At 40.2% G+C, this 23959-nt stretch overlaps 1 protein-coding gene across 1 annotated transcript in view; it reads left to right on the forward strand.

Moving 5' to 3' along the window:
* Window positions 1-23959, forward strand: part of FCHSD2 (FCH and double SH3 domains 2) — a 154268-nt gene that overhangs the window by 63849 nt on the left and 66460 nt on the right. The window contains 4 exon segments of the mRNA XM_056561230.1: window positions 8703-8779; window positions 11588-11732; window positions 13864-13997; window positions 23802-23856. Of these exon segments, the coding sequence (XP_056417205.1) occupies window positions 8703-8779; window positions 11588-11732; window positions 13864-13997; window positions 23802-23856 (411 nt within the window).

Consider the following 23959-nt stretch of genomic DNA (forward strand, 5'->3'; position numbering starts at 1 on the left):
GGCAGGAACAAATGCTCCTCTGACTCTGGGACTTTATCTGGGTTTCTGTGTCAGGGTTTTCCTCCAGAAACCTCCTATTAACCCTTTGAATGCTCTGTAGTGAAGGCGCAGAGATTTATAGCGTGGAGTTGGGGGGGGGGGGGCGTAGTGTAGGGAATTCTAGAGACCAGACACATTTGTTCTAGATGGGACCAGGTCCATCCCATTAACTCCTCAATTATATCTATGAATATGGTTTTTTTTTCCGGCAGAGTTCCTCTTTAAGAATGGGCATACCCCCAATGATTTTGGATTAGTTCTTCTAACCCGCTCTACGTGCATGTTGTCACCTTTGTAACCCTGTAGAAATTTGCCGACCGGTTGATAGGTCTGTTGTTTTTTTTTTTTGTTGTGTTTTTTTCTCATAAATAACGGGGGATGGGCGGTGCAGAAGGGAAAGAAGCACAAAGTCATTTGCATACGTCTGCATAGGAGCGATCAATTAATTTTCCCTGGAATGTGTCCTCCGTAATTTGTTCTGCCATGGAGACAATACGCCGTTCATTGTGGAGCAGTTTGTCTGCGACTCTTCATACAAATGAGAAGGAGGAACGCGAGGAATAATGGATCCCAAATACTTATTTTTATGTCGCAACCATAACATAGTTATTTCAATTTGACTTAAAAACCACAACATCCTAAGCACGAAAATATGCCAATTTTTATAGATTTATAATAAGTTATTGTTCAAATTTATTTTTAAATAATATATTTTATAATTCCGTCTAGAATATATTTTACAATTTCATATATATATTTTTCGTTTTTAATTTTTATTGGATGTTTTTATTTTCCTTATGCAAAGAAATTTTACCCATTGGTAATTTTTCACATAAAAATTTTAGTTTTAATTTAGTTTTTTTTTGTACATTTATTTACATATATATGTGTATGTGTGTGTGTGTATATATATATATATATATATATATATATATAGTATATTTAATTTTTATTAATATGGACGCCGTATTGTTTTTCATGTCTGATTAAAAAGATGTGATGATTAGCAATCTTATTCGCTTGGCTCAGCTGAATTTTTGCGGTTGCTTTTAAGATTCTTTTGTTGCTCCCCCTGACCCCATTGTTACGATATCTTTTCCTTTTTGCTGTATTGTGGTTACGGACCCTGTCACTAGCGTTTCCTCCCTCTCATTTCCTAGGAATGACATGACCTCTGCCCTATGACTCCCGCACAGTCATCTCCTCCAGCGCAGTCAGCATAATTATTGCTTACGCAAGCAGTCAGGGCATTTTTAGGAAACATATGATATTATTTATATATTTATGTATTTATTTGTTACGTCCGCTTTGCTGACAATATTTTAGAAGAATAAAAAACAGAGCAGGAAGCGCTCCGTAGTGCGATACCGCAAGGTGTATAGGTAACGCAGAATGTAGATATGCACTTACCAGGAAGGGTTGTACTGCGTCCAAGTACAACCATGGATCAGAGTGCCTAAAGTGTAGAGTTCCAGCAGCTGCTCCACCTTTCACAGATAAAGATCCAATTTTCTCCAAAATAGGTAGAGTCAGAGAGGCGCTTGAAACCAAGGTAAGAGTAAAGCTTCTACTTTATTCCCATAATGCAACGCGTTTCGCGGGGGTTCCGCTTCATCAGATGCCTGATGAAGCGGAACCCCCGCGAAATGCGTTGCATTATGGGAATAAAGTAGAAGTTTTACTCTTACCTTGGTTTCAAGCGCCTCTCTGACTCTACCTATTTTGGAGGACATTGGATTGGATCAATATTTTAGAAGAACCCTATTTGGTTGTTAGAGTAAAATGGCAGCCGTAACTGTATTACCTTCAGTAGGGAGATCGGGTATTATTATTATTAGTATTACTATTATTTTTATTATTTACTATTATTATTATCATTATTACTATTATTATTATTTTTATTATTAGTAGTAGTATTATTAATTTATTGTAAGTTTAATTTTATTTTTTGTATAATTTTTTTTTTGTAATGCCGTTTTACTGACAATAATTTAGAAGAACCCTATTCGGTTCTAAGCCTAATAAGATCTCTGTTACTGCTCAATAATGTACACAAGTGTATGACCTTCATCAGGGAGACTGGGCTTTTATTAAAGGGGTTATCCAGGAAAAAACTTTTTTTTTTTTTTATCAACTGGCTCCAGAAAGTTAAACAGATTTGTAAATTACTTCTATTAAAAAATCTTAATCCTTTCAGTACTTATGAGCTTCTGAAGTTAAGGTTGTTCTTCTCTGTCTAAATCCTCTCTGATGACACGTGTCTCAGCAAACGCCCAGTTTAGAAGCAAATCCCCATAGCAAACCTCTTCTGAACTGGGCGTTTCCCGAGACAAGTGTCATCAGAGAGGACTTAGACAGAAAAGAACAACCTTAAAGGGGTAGTCCAGTGGTGAAAAACGTATCCCCTATCCTAAGGATAGGGGATAAGTTTGAGATCGCGGGGGGTCCGACCGCTGGGGCCCCCTGCGATCTCTCTTTACGGGGGCCAGGCTCTCCGGCCAGATAGAGGGTGTCGACCTCCGCACGAAGCGGCGGCCGACACGCCCCCTCAATACATCTCTATGGCAGAGCCGGAGATTGCCAAAGGCAGCGCTTCGGCTCTGCGATAGAGTTGTATTGAGGGGGTGTGTCGGCCGCCGCTTCGTGCGGAGGTCGACACGCCCCCTTCCCGTGGGCTGTCGGGGCTCCGTACAGGAGATCGCAGGGGGCCCCAGCAGTCGGACCCCCGTGATCTCAAACTTATCCCCTATCCTTAGGATAGGGGATAAGTTGTTCACCACTGGGTTCATCACTGGAATACTCCTTTAACTTCAGAAGCTCATAAGTACTGAAAGGATTAAGATTTTTTTAATATTAGTAATTTACAAATCTGTTTAACTTTCTGGAGCCAGTTGATATACAAAAAAAAGTTTTTTCCTGGAATATCCCTTTAATTTTTTTTATTTTTTTTATGATTTTTTATTTTTAATAAAAATCTGATTAATAAAGCTGTCTTAATCGGGAAAGACATGGAGTTGACAGATTCAAGCAGTTTTCTATGTTCCCTGTTGTCAAAGTACAACCAGGCAATCTGTAGTTAAGATGTGAATCCCTAGTAACATAGACTGCAAGTATTTTTTTATTAGCGTTGCCAGGACGGAAATGCCTAGCAACCGATATGTCTCATAGTTTACAGGTCCACTAAGGCCAACTATACCTCCTGAACTTTTCCCAGTACACATAAATAGTTGAGCCTGCATGTGTTCTTAATAGACAGAGGGGAGGAAAGCTGGCCAGACAGGTTTCGGCTGAATCCGTCAATGTCGTCGGGGCCTTATTCTTGGCAGATGTCAAAGGGGGAGAAGAATCTGGCACGTTGAAATAAAATTATAGGATACTTTAGATAAGCCACCAACTTTCACCCACACGCATGCTCTGCTAAGCCGGGTGTACGTGTTTATGGGTGGGCGGACCAGAAGAGATAGCTGTCAGCTCAACAAGCATTGGGCCAATGGCTATTTAAAGGAGAATTCCATGAAAAAAAATCTTCTTAAACTTTTTTTCATATCAACTGGCTCAAGAAAGTTAAACAGCTTTGTAAATTACTTCTCTTAAAACCTTCCTGTACTTATTAGCTGCTGAAGTTGAGTTGTCATTTCCAGTCTGACCACAGTGCTCTCTGCTGACACCTCTGTCTGTCTCAGGAACTGTTTGCATGGGGATTTGCAGCTACTCTGGACAGTGCCTGAGACAGACAGACAGGTGTCGGCAGAGAGCACTGTGGTCAGACTGGAAAGAACAACTCAACTTCAGCAGCAGGTAAGTACTGGAAGGATTAAGATTTTTTTTAATAGAAGTACGGTAGTTTACAAATCTGTTTAAAAAAAAATGTTTTTTTTTTTCATGGAATACCCCTTTAATCTATATGATGGTTGAACAAAAGGATCAGGCATCTTGAAATCTCACAACCCAATCCTTCTTTCCGCCATGATCAGGAGAGACCATACATTGATCCAAGGCAGTGATCTCCAAAATGTGAACCTCCAGCTGTCTCAAAACTACAACTCCCAGCATGCCCGGACAGCCGTTGGCTGTCCGGGCATGCTGGGAGTTGTAGGTTTGCAACAGCTGTATGTCCGCAGTTCGGGAAACACATTGGGGAAGGTTTATCAAAACCTGTGAAAAGCAAAAGTTGCCCAGTTGCCCATAGCAACCAATCAGATCGCTTCTTTCATTTTAAAAAGGCCTTGTTAAAAAGGAAAGCAGCAATCTGATTGGTTGCTATGGGCAACTGGGCACCTTTTCCTCTAGACAGGTTTCGATAAATCTCCCCCATTGTCCTGAAGTGTAAGGTCTCCTTTTGTAACCGTTTTACTATCTCTTTCCGCCTTTTATTAATTAGATTTTTTACACAATAAAATAAAATTCAGTAATGATTTCCTTTAAGCCTTTACGATTCTCGTGAGACGGATTGTATCTAATCTCCAGCCGTATTTTGGAAGGCCTCAGTAGTTTATATAGGGGGGGGGGGGGGGGTTGTCCATCTGTTGTGTATGTTTTTATGCTCCTCGGGGCCTGGGAACCACCAGTCAGTAGCCCCCCCCCCCCTGGAGTTCGTCCCCATAAACCTTCCCTCTGGTCCCTACTTGTCATGTCAGCTCTTTATAGCCCAGGAGACCACTGACTACCGCTGTGGAATCCCAGGCACAGGGTATACGGGGACATTCCTGGGCAGCGCCGGGCCTGCGTACAGCTGCATACAAGAAAAGCGTGTGGTTTGTTTGTTTTTTTGTTTTTTTTGTTTTCTGTTTTTTAAATGAGAGGAGGCAAAAAAAAAATGTGGATCATAAATCAATGTCATATACTGATAAATAGAGCAAAGTCTGCCGGCCTGGGTCTTTAGGGCTCTGCAAATGAGAAATAACACTTCTGAGGTTTTCATATTCCAACTATACATAAACATGCAAAAATTTCAATTTTTATTATTTTTCTTCTTTCTATTTCACATCTACCGTATTTTTCTTTCTCATTTCTGTATCTATATCTATATCTATCTAGCTATCTCTTATCTATCCATCTATCTCCTATCTATCTATCTATCTCATATCTATCTATCTCATATCTATATATCTATCTATCTATCTTATATCTATCCATCTATCTCACATCTATCTATCTCATATCTATCTATCTCATATCTATCTATCTCATATCTATCTATCTCATATCTATCTATCTCATGTCTATCTATCTCATATCTATCTATCTCATATCTATCTATCTCATATCTAGATAGGTGAAGAAAGTGGTGTCTTTATTCACTCCAACGAGCGACGTTTCATCCGGCTCACCCAGCCATTATCAAGCGGCTTGATAATGGCTGGGTGAGCCGGCCGAAGCGTCGCTCGTTGGAGTGAATAAAGACACCACTTTCTTCACCTATCTGGAGTGCCACTGTTTCTACTTCCTATATCCAGTTTGGATCTCTGACCCAGATCAACAACGGGAGGCACCCGTACATATCTACACCCGGAGTGCTGCTTTCCTTTTTTACATATCTCATATCTATATATCTCATATCTATATATCTCATATCTATATATCTCATATCTATATATCTCATATCTATATATCTCATATCTATATATCTCGTATCTATCTATATCATATCTATCTATCTCATATCTATCTATCTCATATCTATATATCTCATATCTATCTCCTATCTATCTATATCTGTCTATCTATCTCATATCTATCTATCCATCTCATATCTATCCATCTCATATCTATCCATCTCATATCTATCCATCTCATATCTATCCATCTCATATCTATCCATCTCATATCTATCATCTATCTATCTCATATCTATCATCTATCTCATATCTATCATCTATCTATCTCATAGCTATCATCTATCTCATATCTATCATCTATCCATCTCATAGCTATCATCTATCTATCTATCTACCATATATACTCAAGTATAAGCCGACCCGAATATAAGCTGAGGCCCCTAATTTCACCCCCAAAAAACAGGAAAAAGTTATTGGCTCAACTATAAGCCTAGGGTGGGAAATACATCATCCCCCCGTCATCATCACCCTGTCATTTTCATCCCCGTCATCATCCCCCCCCCCCCCCCCTCTCTTAATCATCATCTCCCCCTTTTAGTTTTCTACTTACCTCCCCTCGGTGGGAAGGAAGGGGGAGCTGGTCTGGGCCATCTATGCGCAGGGACAACCCTATGTGTCGTCGTCAAGGCAACGTCACTAGGCCGGGCCCGGAGCGGAGAAGAGGGCCTCCCGGTGAAAATGGACAGCCCGCAACGACTAACCATCCCCACCGGACGGTCCCTGCGGCATAGATGGCCCAGACCAGCTCACCCTTCCTTCCCACCGAGGGAAGGTGAGTAGAAAACTAAAGGGGGGTCTGGATGATGACGAAGGCCGCAGTGGTCTTCAACCTCTGGACCTCTGCTCATACCCATGCTGGGAGTTGTAGTTTTGCAACATCTGGAGGTCCGCAGGTTGAAGACCACTGAGAAGGGATTGACAGGCGGAAAGTTCACTCGAGTATAAGCCGAGGGGGGGCGTCGTGCTGAAAAAACTCGTCTTATACTCGAGTATATACGGTATCTATCTCATATCTATCTGTGTAGAGGAGGAGCGGTGCAGTTGCCCATAGCAACCAATCAGATCGCTTCTTTCATTTAAAAAAAAAGTCCTCAGAAAAATGAAAGAACCATTCTGATTGGTTGCTATGGGCAGCTGCACCGCTCCTCCCCTTCACAGATTTGGATAGATCTCGCCCTTTCTCCCTTTATTTGTCATATGTTTCTTTACTTGCCCTGTAGTGATGACTCCAGTCACCTCCAGAGCTGCGCACACGTCCCCGCTCTGTTCCCTTTTACCTTTCAGGCTGTGAGATTTCATCCATCACTCCCTGCTGGTTCAGTGTCTTTCTCCATTTCTTCTATTCCTTCAAGGCTCCAGTGTAGCACTTCGGCAGCCCAGTAGTATTGTGCGTGTATGTATGTATGTATATGTATATATATATATATATATAATATTTATTTGCAGCTTTGGATGTGACTGGAGGAGAAGTCATTACGTAGCTCCAAACTAAAACCTGATAAGTAATTCCTGGCGTTTATTCCCAATAAACATTATATGTAGCTGGTCTGGGAGTCTCCCAGTTACACCTCTGCGGGTAGAGCCCATATTTGTTATGGGGTCCTCTCTTATCATAGCTTCCGCCTGGGCCCCCTATACATTAAGGTTTTGGATTTCGCCTGTGTGGCGTTTGCTTTGTTATATACCGCGGCCCGTGTGGCGGCGAGGCTGCTGACCATGCGGGACGTTCTGACCATGCAGCATATTTTTCTGCCCCTATAAACCAGGCGATGGTGAAGTCACATCCGCGCCGCTGATCTTCTATTATTCCTAGTGAGCGCACAGTGTTTCCAACCCAGGGTGCCTCCAGCTGTTGCAAAACTACAACTCCCAGCATGCCCGGACCGCCTTCGGCGGTCCGGGCATGCTGGGAGTTGTAGTTTTGCAACAGCTGGAGGCACTTTTATTAAAAAACGCTTGCCCTGGTGTATCTAAGCCTATTATGTGTGATCCTATTGGGTACACTGGTGTTTCTAAACCTGTGTGATACAGTCTGCTGACTTATAGGGGTACTCCGGTGGAAAACGTAATTTTCTTTAATTTCTTTTTTATTAATCAACTGGTGCCGGAAAGTTAAACACATTTGTAAATTACTTCTATTAAAAAATCTTAATCCTTCCAGTACTTATTAGCTGCTGAATACTACAGAGGAAATTATTTTCTTTTTGGAACACAGAGCTCTCTGCTGACATCACGGCCACAGTGCTCTCTGCTGACATCACAAGCACAGTGCTCTCTGCTGACATCTCTGTCCATTTTAGGAACTGTCCAGAACAGCATATGTTTGCTATGGGGATTTTCTCCTACTCTGGACAGTTCCTAAAATGGACAGAGATGTCAGCAGAGAGCACTGTAGTCATGATGTCAGCAGAGAGCTCTGTGTTCCAAAACAGAAAAGAATTTCCTCTGTAGTATTCAGCAGCTAATAAGTACTGGAAGGATTAAGATTTATTTTTTTTATAGAAGTAATTTACAAATCTGTTTAACTTTCTGGCACCAGTTGTTAAAAAAAAAAAAAAAATCCACCGGAGTACCCCTTTAAGTATCTAAACCTATAGTTTGATACGGGTTGCAGGGCTGCTGTATCTAAACCTATCACATGTATCAATGACTGCTGATATAGTGTATCTAAGTCTGTCTGCTTAGCCACCGTATTTGTATGAGTCTGTCTGCTCAGCTGCAGTATCTAAGCCTATCTTGTGTACTGTCTGCCGAGCCATGTATCTAAGCCTACAGTTTGATACTGTTTGCAGAGCTACTGGATCTAAACCGATCATAATGATATTGTCTGCCAAGCCGATGTACCTAAGCAAATCATGTGTGATACGGTCTGTTGTATCTTAGTATCCAAGCCTTTCACATTTGATACTGTCTTCTAGCTGCTGCATCTAAGCCAATCTGTTTAGATACACGGCTCAGCAGACTGTGTCAGACCTGTCCATGTGATACGGCCTTTGTTGTCTTGGCGAATTATTTCATATATAGTATTTTTGTGTTTTTTTGCAGACCATTCAGAAACTAGCCAGCCAGTACCTGAAGAAGGAATGGCCTGTAGTGAAGCCGGAGGAGCGCAGCGAGTACAGGTAACTGCACCGATTATTTTCCTGCGCCACATTGTGACTATAAACTGCACAAAATCCTGAGTTATATCCTGTATTATTCTCCAGAACTCTACTCACTATTCTGCTGGTGAGGTCACTGTGTACATATATTACATAACTTATCCTGTACTGATCCTGAGTTATATCCTGTATTATACTCCAGAACTCTACTCACTATTCTGCTGGTGAGGTCACTGTGTACATACATTATATTACTTATCCTGTACTGATCCTGAGTTATATCCTGTATTATACTCCAGAACTCTACTCACTATTGTGCTGGTGAGGTCACTGTGTACATACATTACATTACTTATCCTGTACTGATCCTGAGTTATATCCTGTATTATACTCCAGAACTCTACTCACTATTGTGCTGGTGAGGTCACTGTGTACATACATTACATTACTTATCCTGTACTGATCCTGAGTTATATCCTGTATTATACCCCAGAGCTGTACTCACTATTCTGCTGGTGAGGTCACTGTGTACATACATTACATTACTTATCCTGTACTGATCCTGAGTTATATCCTGTATTATACTGCAGAGCTGTACTCACTATTCTGCTGGTGGGGTCACTGTGTACATACATTACATTACTTATCCTGTACTGATCCTGAGTTATATCCTGTATTATACCCCAGAGCTGTACTCACTATTCTGCTGGTGAGGTCACTGTGTACATACATTACATTACTTATCCTGTACTGATCCTGAGTTATATCCTGTATTATACTCCAGAGCTGTACTCACTATTCTGCTGGTGAGGTCACTGTGTACATACATTACATTACTTATCCTGTACTGATCCTGAGTTATATCCTGTATTATACTCCAGAGCTGTACTCACTATTCTGCTGGTGAGGTCACTGTGTACATACATTACATTACTTATCCTGTACTGATCCTGAGTTATATCCTGTATTATCCTCCAGAGCTCATATTTTGTTACCTTAGATCTGGAATCTCGCCGTGCTCCCTGCTTGTTCAGTGTCTGCAGAGTTTCCTCTGATCATTATGTCGGTCGTCTTTCTTCCTCACATCAGACACTGAACAGTTGTCGGATATTGAAACTTCTCCGTTCAAAGAAATGCGGACGAACCTGTCCTTGTGAATGTGGCCGTGCACTCCCCTGTAGGCTCTGATTTCTGGTATATTGTTGTGTTATTCATAATCTTAGTTTTTTGTTCCATGGGAAGAGACAAAAGCCTCGGTGCGGATTATATATAATTACCGCTGCGTTTCGCTTCTTATTTGATCTCTCCCCGCAGACACAATGGGACGATTCTGAGACCTAAAGGGACAGATGACGGGATGCTTTGCTCACTTTGACTGTGTCACCGCGTCCTTTTGTCATATAAATCGTGTGACCTGTTGTAAATTGTAATGCGACGCGTTTCAGGTTTAATCCGCACACATCCCAGACTGCAGTAAATGTATCTGATGTGACACCTGACATCCTCAGCTCTGTTGTGCAGCTTTCTTTTGTTTGTCAAGTATTATTATTTAAAGGGGTATTCCGCTGCTCAGCTTTTGGAACAAACTGATCCGAACGCTGGAGGCGGGAGCTGGTGACGTCATAGCCCTGCCCCCTCATGACGTCACGCCCTCTCAATGTGAGTCTATGGGAGGGGGCGTGGCTGCTGTCACGCCCCCTCCCATATACTTGCATTGATGAGGTGGGGCGTGATATCACGAAGGGGCAGGGCTATGACATCACCATCTTTGAGAGGCGGGGCTATGACTTCACCAGCTCCCGGCTCCAGCGTTCGGAACAGTTTGTTCCAAACGCTGAGCAGCGGAGTACCCCTTTACATTTTTTTTTTTCAATTCTATGGCGCCAAAGAATATCGCCATACACTCCAAACAACCATAACCATTTAACCACCTGTCAGATATTCTGTATATCGACTGTGGCCCATTGAGGCATGGAAGACCTACCACCATTTTCCTGGGGTCCGCGATACTTCTGGCTCCAGCGGCGTCCTGCGCTGTTGCTGTGCGCTGCGCAATGACGAGTGACGTCCTCAACGCGACGTCACCATCAGTGTGCACAGTGATAGCACACGGCAACAGCGCCGGACGCCGCCGGAGCTGGAAGTATCGCGGACCCCAGGAACAGAAAATTATAAAATCGGGGATGGGGCAGCGGCGGCGGTGATAGGACTCAGGAGGACCCCAGGACAGGCAGGGGGAGAGAAGCGGGCGACGGTGGTCTCTGGCCCCGCAAAAGCCGCTGCAGTTCATTGATTTAAAGCGCCCGCTTTAAATCATTGTCTGCAACGGCTTCTGTGGGACGGGGGTGGGGGGGGGTTGAAATATACCGGAATATTGGTATAAGTTATTGGCGATCTGCCTGAAAGGTCACAGATTATCGGTATCGGCCCTAAAAAATCAATATTGGTCGATCCCTTATAAAAACCTAGTACTGTATCCACTACTGAGGGTTTGTTACACCGTATTATGTCTACACATGTGTGCCGCCGCTGTGGTTACCTCTCTTTACCCGTATCAAATGTAACGTGTGTGTATATAAAATTCTCTCCACTAATACATTGTAACAAACTATTTTAATCAATCTGTTTTGTGTGTGTGTTCTGTTTGTTATACCTGAAATATTTTAACCCCTTCTGTTACCTAGGAGGCTCAGGCCAATGTATAGCAGTAGATTTTATTATGCAGCACGATCATTGAGAGGAGTCTGCAGCCTTATGTCATGTTCTTGTGTATTTTTCCTTATGTCCGCCATGTTGCATATAGAATATCTTTCTGTCTTTGCTTTTTAGGAACATCTATACAGTATGGAAATCCTTCCTAGAAGGGACGATTCAAGTAGCACAATCCCGGATCAACATCTGTGAAAACTATAGAAACCTAATCTATGAACCCGCTAGGACTGTTAAATTGTACAAAGAGCAACAGCTGAAAAAGGTACGTATACTCCAGGACTGCACTCACTATTCTGCTGGTGAGGTCACTGTGTACATACATTACATTACTTATCCTGTACTGATCCTGAGTTATATCCTGTAGTATACTCCAGAGCTGTACTCACTATTCTGCTGGTGGGGGTCACTGTGTACATACATTACATTACTTATCCTGTACTGATCCTGAGTTATATCCTGTATTATACTCCAGGACTGCACTCACTATTCTGCTGGTGAGGTCACTGTGTACATACATTACATTACTTATCCTGTACTGATCCTGAGTTCTATCCTGTATTATACTCCAGAGCTGTACTCATTATTCTGCTGGTGAGGTCACTGTGTACATACATTACATTACTTATCCTGTACTGATCCTGAGTTATATCCTGTATTATACTCCAGAGCTGTACTCACTATTCTGCTGGTGAGGTCACTGTGTACATACATTACATTACTTATCCTGCACTGACCCTGAGTTATATCCTGTATTATACTGCAGAGCTGTACTCACTATTCTGCTGGTGAGGTCACTGTGTACATACATTACATTACTTATCCTGTACTGATCCTGAGTTATATCCTGTATTATACCCCAGAGCTGTACTCACTATTCTGCTGGTGAGGTCACTGTGTACATACATTACATTACTTATCCTGTACGGATCCTGAGTTATATCCTGTATTATACTCCAGAGCTGTACTCACTATTCTGCTGGTGAGGTCACTGTGTACATACATTACATTACTTATCCTGTACTGATCCTGAGTTATAACCTGTATTATACTCCAGAGCTGTACTCACTATTCTGCTGGTGAGGTCACTGTGTACATACATTATATTACTTATCCTGTACTGATCCTGAGTTATATCCTGTATTATACTCCAGAACTGCACTCGCTATTCTGCTGGTGAGGTCACTGTGTACATACATTACATTACTTATCCTGTACTGACCCTGAGTTATATCCTGTATTATACTCCAGGACTGCACTCACTATTCTGCTGGTGAGGTCACTGTGTACATACATTACATTACTTATCCTGTACTGATCCTGAGTTATATCCTGTATTATACTCCAGAACTGCACTCACTATTCTGCTGGTGAGGTCACTGTGTACATACATTACATTACTTATCCTGTACTGATCCTGAGTTATATCCTGTATTATACTCCAGAGCTGCACTCACTATTCTGCTGGGGAGGTCACTGTGTACATACATTACATTACTTATCCTGTACTGATCCTGAGTTATATCCTGTATTATACTCCAGAGCTGTTCTCACTATTCTGCTGGGGAGGTCACTGTGTACATACATTACATTACTTATCCTGTACTGATCCTGAGTTATATCCTGTATTATACTCCAGAGCTGTACTCACGATTCTGCTGGTGAGGTCACTGTGTACATACATTACATTACTTATCCTGTACTGATCCTGAGTTATATCCTGTATTATACTCCAGAGCTGCACTCACTATTCTGCTGGTGAGGTTACTGTGTACATTACTTATCCTGTACTGATCCTGAGTTATATCCAGTATTATACTCCAGAACTGCACTCACTATTCTGCTGGTGAGGTCACTGTGTACATACATTACATTACTTATCCTGTACTGATCCTGAGTTATATCGTGTATTATACTCCAGAGCTGTACTCACTATTCTGCTGGTGAGGTCACTGTGTACATACATTACATTACTTATCCTGTACTGATCCTGAGTTATATCCTGTATTACACTCCAGAGCTGTACTCACTATTCTGCTGGTGAGGTCACTGTGTACATACATTACATTACTTATCCTGTACTGATCCTGAGTTATATCCTGTATTATACTCCAGAGCTGTACTCACTATTCTGCTGGTGAGGTCACTGTGTACATATATTACATTACTTATCCTGTACTGATCCTGAGTTATATCCTGTATTATACTCCAGAGCTGTAGCTCCATACAATTAGTCAGGATTTGCCATTCAGGAGCCTGGGAAAGATTATTTCTGATGCACTTCCTTGTCCCTGTTCTCGAGGCAGAATGTTTTGTGTCCTGAGATGATGTGGAGCGCCCCCACCTGCTCAGATCCCACAATAATACCCGCTGGGGGTTATTTTTTCGCTTTACAGTGTGTGGACCAGCTGACGAAGATCCAGACGGAACTCCAGGAGACAGTGAAGGATTTAGCCAAGGCCAAGAAGAAGTACTATGAGGCCGAGCAGATGGCCCATGGAATGCGAGAAAAAGCCGACATTGATGCCAAGTGAGTTCCCAGTGTCTAATGTTATTACCCTGAAGATGCCGACACTTCACAATCAGGCATTGAGCAGCACTTGGCCGCGTCTAGGCGGAAGGAATAGCTGTGACTGAGCGCACACTGGAGGGTTCTCTGTATTACAGCTAGTGGCTATACAAAGAGTCCAAATCCACAAGAAGATCAGCAGGCTACACGCCTGGAGGAGAGCAAGACAGCTACTGAGATCTAGTCTCCCTGCAGTGCCACCTAGAGGAGCAGAAGCACACGACTCTCAAACAGTAGCGGTTTATTCTTGTATAAAGGAGGCAATATTATATTAATTATAGTCCTGTACATATGGGGCAGTATTATAGTAGATATATTCTTGTATATAGGAGCAGTATTATAGTAGTTATATTCTTGTATATAGGAGCAGTATTATAGTAGTTATATTCTTGTGTATAGGAGCAGTATTATAGTAGTTATATTCTTGTATATAGGAGCAGTATTATGTTAGTTATATTCTTGTATATAGGAGCAGTATTATAGTAGTTATATTCTTGTATATAGGAGCAGTATTATAGTAGTTATATTCTTGTATATAGGGGCAATATTATATTAATTATAGTCCTGTACATAGGAGCAGTATTATAGTAGTTATATTCTTGTATATAGGAGCAGTATTATAGTAGTTATATTCTTGTACATAGGAGCAGTATTATAGTAGTTATATTCTTGTATATAGGAGGCAGTATTATAGTAGTTATATTCTTGTACATAGGAGCAGTATTATAGTAGTTATATTCTTGTATATAGGAGGCAGTATTATAGTAGTTATATTCTTGTATATAGGAGGTAGTATTATAGTAGTTATATTCTTGTAAATAGGAGCAGTATTATAGTAGTTATATTCTTGTATATAGGAGCAGTATTATAGTAGTTATATTCTTGTATATAGGAGCAGTGTTATAGTAGTTATATTCTTGTATATAGGAGCAGTATTATAGTAGTTATATTCTTGTATATAGGAGGCAGTATTATAGTAGTTATATTCTTGTGTATAGGAGAAGTATTATAGTAGTTATATTCTTGTATATAGGGGCAGTATTATAGTAGTTATATTCTTGTATATAGGAGGTAGTATTATAGTAGTTATATTCTTGTATATAGGAGGCAGTATTATAGTAGTTATATTCTTGTACATAGGAGGCAGTATTATAGTAGTTATATTCTTGTATATAGGAGCAGTATAATAGTAGTTATATTCTTGTATATAGGAGCAGTATTATAGTAGTTATATTCTTGTATATAGGAGCAGTATTATAGTAGTTATATTCTTGTATATAGGAGCAGTATTATAGTAGTTATATTCTTGTATATATAGGAGTCAGTATTATAGTAGTTATATTCTTGTATATAGGAGCAGTATTATAGTAGTTATATTCTTGTATATAGGAGGCAGTATTATAGTAGTTACATTCTTGTATATAGGAGCAGTATTATAGTAGTTATATTCTTGTATATAGGAGACAGTATTATAGTAGTTACATTCTTGTATATAGGAGCAGTATTATAGTAGTTATATTCTTGTATATAGGATCAGTATTATAGTAGTTATATTCTTGTATATAGGAGCAGTATTATAGTAGTTGTATTCTTGTATATAGCGGCAGTATTATAGTAGTTATATTCTTGTATATAGGAGCAGTATTATAGTAGTTATATTCTTGTATATAGGAGCAGTATTATAGTAGTTATTGTCTTGTATATAGGAGCAGTGTTATAGTAGTTATATTCTTGTATATAGGAGCAGTATTATAGTAGTTATATTCTTGTATATAGCAGCAGTATTATAGTAGTTATATTCTTGTGTATAGGAGACAGTATTATAGTAGTTATATTCTTGTATATAGGAGCAGTATTATAGTAGTTATATTCTTGTATATAGGAGCAGTATTATAGTAGTTATATTCTTGTATATAGGAGGCAGTATTATAGTAGTTATATTCTTGTATATAGGAGGCAGTATTATAGTAGTTATATTCTTGTATATAGGATCGGTATTATAGTAGTTATATTCTTGTATATAGGAGCAGTATTATAGTAGTTATATTCTTGTATATAGGAGCAGTATTATAGTAGTTATATTCTTGTATATAGGAGCAGTATTATAGTAGTTATATTCTTGTATATAGGAGCAGTATTATAGTAGTTATATTCTTGTATATAGGAGCAGTATTATAGTAGTTATATTCTTGTATATAGGAGCAGTATTATAGTAGTTATATTCTTGAATATAGGAGCAGTATTATAGTAGTTATATTCTTGTACATAGGAGGCAGTATTATAGTAGTTATATTCTTGTATATAGGAGCAGTATTATAGTAGTTATATTCTTGTACATAGGAGCAGTATTATAGTAGTTATATTCTTGTACATAGGAGGCAGTATTATAGTAGTTATATTCTTGTATATAGGGAGCAGTATTATAGTAGTTATATTCTTATATATAGGAGCAGTATTATAGTAGTTATATGCTTGTACATAGGCGGCAGTATTATAGTAGTAATATTCTTGTACATAGGAGACAGTATTATAGTAGTTATATTCTTGTATATAGGAGCAGTATTATAGTAGCTATATTCTTGTATATAGGAGCAGTATTATAGTAGTTATATTCTTGTATATAGGGAGCAGTATTATAGTAGTTATATTCTTATATATAGGAGCAGTATTATAGTAGCTATATTCTTGTATATAGGAGCAGTATTATAGTAGTTATATTCTTGTACATAGGAGGCAGTGTTAAAGTAGTTATATTCATCTTAGTTTTTTTCTTTCCTCCACCAGTCTGTGTTAATACCAGCAATGACTGGAGTCACTATCGAAGAGAAAGTGTAGTTTCCCTGATAAGTGACGGGGTCTTGTTTGACGGGTTTGTCACTGATCCCTGTCACTCTATGAAGGTGACAGGTTTTGACCCATGAGGCATCAGTGTTAACACTATCTTCATAGATCTGTTTCCAGTGTAACCAAATGCAGCTGTTTGAGTAAGGACGGGTTGACACAGGTTTCTGTTCATTTACAAGAAGCAGGGATCTTGAAATTGGGGATCAATTGGAATGCAAAGTTGTAGATTATCCATTTCACAAAGGTTAAAGGGGTATTCCAGGCCAAAACTTTTTTTTTTATATATCAACTGGCTCTGGAAAGTTAAACAGATTTGTACATTACTTCTATTAAAAAATCTTAATCCTTCCAATAGTTATTTGCTTCTGAAGTTGAGTTGTTGTTTTCTGTCTAACTGCTCTCTGATGACTCACGTCCTGGGAGCTGTGCAGTTCCTATGGGGATATTCTCCCATCATGCACAGCTCCCGGGACGTGACATCATCATTGAGCAGTTAGACAGAAAACTTCAGAAGCTAATAACTATTGGAAGGGTTAAGATTTTTTAATAGAAGTAATTTACGAATCAGTTTAACTTTCCGGAGCCGGTTGATATATATAAAAAAAATGTTTTGCCTGGAATACCCCTTTAACCTCTTCAGGACCCATGACGTATGCATACGCCATCACACCCTGGGTCTTAAGGACCCATGACGTATGCATACGTCATGGCGTTTTCCGGTCTCTGCCGCTCGCCGGGCAGAGATCGGAACCGGATGCCTGCTGAAATCCTTCAGCAGGCATCCAGGGCAAACGCCGAGGGGGGCCATGTAGGCCCCCCATGTCGGCGATCGCCGCAAATCGCAAGGGAAATTGCCCTTGCGATCTGCGGCGATACCGGGCTGATCGGGTCTCTGGGACCCGACCACCCGGTAATTTCGCATAATCCCGGCTGTCACAGACAGCCAGGACCATGCTAACGTATAGGAGCGAGGTGGCAAGCCTGCCACCTCCTCCTATACCCTGCGATCTGTCTGTTAGTTAACCGACCAATCGCAGGAGGGGGGGGGCGGTTACTTCCTCCCGTCCTGCCCGGCCCCTGAAAGTCCGGAGAGGACGGGAGGAAGACCGGAGGACGCGGCGGGGGACGGGGGAGTGCTGGGGACCGGCCCCGGTACTTACCTCGTCCCTGAAGATCCGGATCCCGGCGAGGAAGATGGCGGCGACAGGTGACTAGATCTTCAGCCGCGGTCGGGCCCTTTACAGCAATGCACGTCGCCGTAAAGCGACATGCATTGCTGTAATAGGACCCTGTAAACTACAACTCCCAGCATGCCCAGACAGCCCTTGGCGTCTGGGCATGCTGGGAGTTGCAGTTTTGCAACATCTGTAAACGCAAAAAAAAAAAACCCACATGTGACCCCATTTCGGAAACTACACCCCTCACGAAATGTAATGAGGGGTGCAGTGAGAATTTACACCCCACTGGTGTCTGACAGATCTTTGGAACAGTGGGCTGTGCAAATTAAAAATGTTGTACAGCCCACTGTTCCAAAGATATGACAGACACCAGTGGGGGGGGTAAATGCTCATTTTATGCCTTGTTACGTTCCTCAAGGGGTCTAGTTTCCAAAATGGTATGCAATGTGGGGGTTATTTTGCTGTCCTGGCACCATAGGGGCTTCCTAAATGCGACATGCCCCCCGAGCAAAATTTGCTCTCAAAAAGCCAAATATGACTCCTTCTCTTCTGAGCATTGTAGTTCGCCCGTAGTGCACTTCAGGTCAACTTATGGGGTACCTCCATACTCAGAAGAGATGTGGTTACAAATTTTGGGGGGTATTTTCTGCTATTAACCCTTGCAAAAACGTGAAATTTGGGGGGAAACACACATTTTAGTGAAATTTTATTTTTATTTTTTTACATATGCAAAAGTCGTGAAACCCCTGTGGGGTATTAAGGCTCACTTTATTCCTTGTTACGTACCTAAAGGGGTCTAGTTTCCAAAATGGTATGCCATGTGGGGGATTTTTGCTGTTCTGGCACCATAGGGGCTTCCTAAATGCAACATGCCCCCCAAAAACCATTTAAAAAAAACGTACTCTCGAAAATCCCCTTGTCGCTCCTTCGCTTCTGAGCCCTCTACTGCGCCCGCCGAACACTTTACATAGACATATGAGGTATGTGCTTACTCGAGAGAAATTGGGCTACAAATATAAGTATACATTTTCTCCTTTTTCCCCTTGTAAAAATTCAAAAATTGGGTCTACAAGAACATGCGAGTGTAAAAAATGGAGATTGTGAATTTTCTCCTTCACTTTGCTGTTATTCCTGTGAAACACCTAAAGGGTTAAAACGCGGACTGAATGTCATTTTGAATACTTTGGGGGGTGCAGTTTTTATAATGGGGTCATTTGTGGGGTATTTCTAATATGAAGGCCCTTCAAATCTACTTCAAACCTGAACTGGTCCCTGAAAAATTGTGAGTTTGGAAATTTTGTGAAAAATTGGAAAATTGCTGCTGAACTTTGAAGCCCTCTGGTGTCTTCCAAAAGTAAAAACACATAAATTTTATGATGCAAACATAAAATAGACATATTGTATATGTGAATAAAAAAAAATTATTTGGAATATCCATTTTCCTTACAAGCAGAGAGCTTCAAAGTAAAAAAAAATGCAAAATTTTCAAATTTTTCATAAAATTTTGGGATTTTTCACCAAGGAAGGATGCAAGTTATCACAAAATTTTACCACTATGTTAAAGTAGAATATGTCACGAAAAAACAATCTCGGAATCAGATTGATAACTAAAAGCATTCCAGAGTTATTAATGTTTAAAGTGACAGTGGTCAGAATTGCAAAAAATGCCCGGGTCCTGAGGTGTAAAATGGCTGGGTCCTTAAGGGGTTAAGGATTGGTAAAGTATATGGCAGGGAGAGCTACGCTCTTTTTGGAGTAGGGGTTTCTTCTTTATCTGCATCTATTGTAGTCACCCCTTTTGATGCCAATATTTCGCTAGTTCTTCTACACAGTTAACAGGTGTTTGTAGTGGTCACTCAGCTTTCCAGACACTCTGAACGGCATATAAATTTTGCTGAATTAGAAAGCGTATCCCCCCCCCCTTATTTTCATAGTATTCTATCTTTGTGTGTGTTGGTCTTCATTGCAGTTCTTAATTGAATTGGTGAAACTGTAATTGAACACTACACTGCGTGGAGCTATAGGAGAGAGGTCGGCAAACTGTGGGCCTCCAGCTGTTGCAAAACTACAACTCCCAGCATGGGAGTTGTAGTTTTGCAACAGTTGTAGGTCCACAGTTTTAAGACCACTGCTATAGGAGAACAGAATGTGTCATTATAAGAGATGCAATCTATGGTTCTTTAATAATACACAGGCGAGCACTATATGGCGGTGGCATCCTCCTCCTTTGCTGGATCTTACTGAATGGTGGCGTTCAGGGTAATGACCTGACGACACGCGGGTTGCACAGATTAGAAGCTTTGTGTCTATGGGATGCAGCGGCTGTAGGGATTATATTAACTCTCTCACCGAACCCAGGCGGGATTAGTGTCTCCTGTCTGAGGCGGAAGAGGATTAGCCGGGGTCTCTACATCTGTACTGTATGGAGGAGGAACGGCTGCAGGAACATGTGGAGTCTGGATGATCCGAAAGGGAAGCTCCATCTATACATGCATGGGGCGAGCGTGTGAGTGCATTATATACGCTCTCGCTTTTTGTTGCGTAAATAGAGTCAACGGGGAAAAAACAAACATAACATTTGGAATCTGCCAGCAATTGTTGTTAAAGGGGTATTCCAGGCAAAAACTTTTTTTTATATATCAACTGGCTCCGGAAAGTTAAACAGATTTGTAAATTACTTGTATTAAAAAATCTTAATCCTTCCAATAGTTATTAGCTTCTGAAGTTGAGTTGTTGTTTTCTGTCTAACTGCTTTCTGATGACTCACGTCCCGGGAGCTGTGCAGTTCCTATGGGGATATTTTCCCATCATGCACAGCTCCCGGGACGTGACATCATCATTGAGCAGTTAGACAGAAAACTTCAGAAGCTAATAACTATTGGAAGGATTAAGATTTTTTATTAGAAGTAATTTACAAATCTGTTTAACTTTCCGGAGCCAGTTGATATATAAAAAAAAGTTTTTGTCTGGAATACCCCTTTAACTGACCTTACAGTTGTTATGGTTATTATAATTTTATTTAATTTTTTTAATTTTTCTTATTAATGTATTTTTTAATAATGTATTTTTTTTATTTAGTTTATCTTGTTTTTTTATTAATGTTTTTATATTTATTTATTTCATTTTATTATAATGTTGTTTTTTTTGTTTTTCTTATTTATTTTTATTAATTTATTTTTTTTATTTTATCTAATTTATTTTTTATTTAATTTTGTTTAATATAATTTCATTTTGCTTATTTATTTCCTTTATTTGTCTTAATTTTTTATATATATTTTTTTCTTATTTTTTTATTAAATTTTATTTATTAAAGGGGTACTCCGGAGAAAACATTTTTTTCTTTTAAATCAACTGGTGCCAGATAGTTAAACATATTTGTAAATTACTTCTGTTAAAAAATCTTAATCCTTCCAGTACTTATTAGCTGCTGAATGCTACAGAGGAAATTCCTTTCTTTTTGGAACACTGATGGCATCACGACCACAGTGCTCTCTGCTGACATCTCTGTCCATTTTAGCAACCGTTCATAGCAGATGTATGCTAAGGGCAGCATGGTAGCTCAGTGGTTAACACTGCTGCCTTGCAGTGCTGGGGCCTTGGGTTCAAATCCCACTAAGGACAACAATAAATAAAGAGTTATTATTATTATAATGACGTCAGCAAAGAGCACTCTGCTCGTGATGTCATCAGAGAGAATTCCAAAAAGAAAAGAATTTCCTCTGTAGTATTCAGCAGCTAATAAGTACAGGAAGGATTATGATTTTTTAATAGAAGTAATTTACAAATCTGTTTAACTTTCTGGCACCAGTTGATTTAAAAGAAAAAAGGTTTTCACCGGAGTACCCCTTTAAATCAAATAATCTTTTTTGACAATTCACCCAGACTTTACTCTTCTAGCACTTATTCGCAGCTGTGTATTACAGAGGAAATTCTTTTCTTTTTGAATTAATTTTTTTGTCTTGACCACAGTGCTCTCTGCTGACACCTGATGCCCGTAATCAGGAACTGTCCAGAGCAGGAGAAAATCCGCATAGCAAACCTATTCTGCTCTGGACAGTTACTGACACAAACAGAGGTGTCCGCAGAGAGCACTGTGGTCAAGACAAAAGAAATTAAAAAATAATAGAGTTTCCTCTGTAGTATACAGCTGCTAATAAGTACTGAAAGGATTAAGATTTTTAAATAGAAGTAATTTACAAATCTGTTTAACTTTCTGGCACCAGTTCATAAAAAATAAAAAAATTAATTTGGCGCATTGTGCCGCAAACGGTATCTGTGCCAGAATTTGCGACCCCCAAAAAAAAAAAACATAAACCCGGCCAACTCTACATTTTACTCAGAAAACATGAAAAAAGGGGCGTGACTAATGGAGCAGGGGGTGTGACCTCATAAAATTGGGCATCTCCCAACATAGAAAAAAAATCCCAACCTATTTACGAATGTTTCCACTTAAAATGTGGAGGATTTGAGCTCTGGAAATCCTGACAGCTCAGAGGAGTTGTAAAAATAACAAAATGTAGGGAAAAATGAGTAAATATCGTGGAAAACACCTGTTCGGAAACAAAACCCAAATAGAAAACTATGCTTCACTCTTTTATATATCAGGGTGTATCAGTATATGTGGGTATATGCCAGTTTATATACCGTATTCCCCCCATGCCGGTTTTCAAGATCTCTGGTTGCGGTCAGTGAAAGGGCAACATTCTTGTGTACATCCAGTGGCTGAAAGAAGCTGGAGGGGAGGTATATAACTACTATATATCCTGATCCCATAGAGATAGCAGCAGTATACAGATAGAGCTATAGGGGAGGTGTATAACTACTATATGTCCTGATCCCATAGAGATAGCAGCAGCAGTATACAGATAGAGCTGGAGGGGAGGGGGTATAACTTCTATATCTCCTGATCCCATAGAGATAGCAGCAGTATACAGATAGAGCTGGAGGGGAGGTGTATAACTTCTATATCTCCTGATCCCATAGAGATAGCAGCAGTATACAGATAGAGCTATAGCGGAGGTGTATAACTACTATATATCCTGATCCCATAGAGATAGCAGCAGTATACAGATAGAGCTATAGCGGAGGTGTATAACTACTATATATCCTGATCCCATAGAGATAGCAGCAGCAGTATACAGATAGAGCTGTAGGGGAGGTGTATAACTTCTATATCTCCTGATCCCATAGAGATAGCAGCAGTATACATATAGAGCTTGAATCTAGTAGGAGGGGATCTGGTAGGTAGGTGATGATGTCATCCTGTAGTCCACAGAAAATCAGACTCTGTACTGACCATAAAGCCCTGGAAGGTTTAAAGTTAGAGTGGTGTTAACATGATCCAGTTACAGTAATGAAACACAGAGATGCAACTGTGCTGGAATAAAACAGGTGACACTGTAGGACTAGTCATGGTGGGTGTGCATGATATAGGCAAAGAAAAAAGGATTTTTACATTTTACCTGCACTGATACATTGTAGCTCACAGACTGGACACACATGCAAACCATCCAGGACGCACGAGGACCTGAAGAAGCGCATGTTAGCACCAAAACGCGTTGTCCTTTTGTTATCCATCAGTGAGGTCAGGGTATCTTGTGCATCCATTGTGGTGAAGACGTTTTGCCCAGTGATACAGCAGCGCCCATTATTCCCCTGATTTTCTCCGTCCTGTATTAATGATGTAGCAGAGCTGTGTGTGTTGTTTCATTACTGACAATGTTTTTATTTTCTCTATTCACAGATCCAAACTCAGTTTGTTTCAATCAAGGATAAGTTTACAGAAAGCGAATGTGAAGGTGAGAGACGTGTAATAATCCAGTCTATGTCAATGTTACCCAACCAGGGCGCCTCCAGCTGTTGTAAAACTACAACTCCAAGCATGCCTGTAGCTGTCCGGGC

Source organism: Hyla sarda, chromosome 2 (genome assembly GCF_029499605.1).
Source record: "Hyla sarda isolate aHylSar1 chromosome 2, aHylSar1.hap1, whole genome shotgun sequence".
Taxonomy (NCBI): Eukaryota; Metazoa; Chordata; class Amphibia; order Anura; family Hylidae; genus Hyla; species Hyla sarda.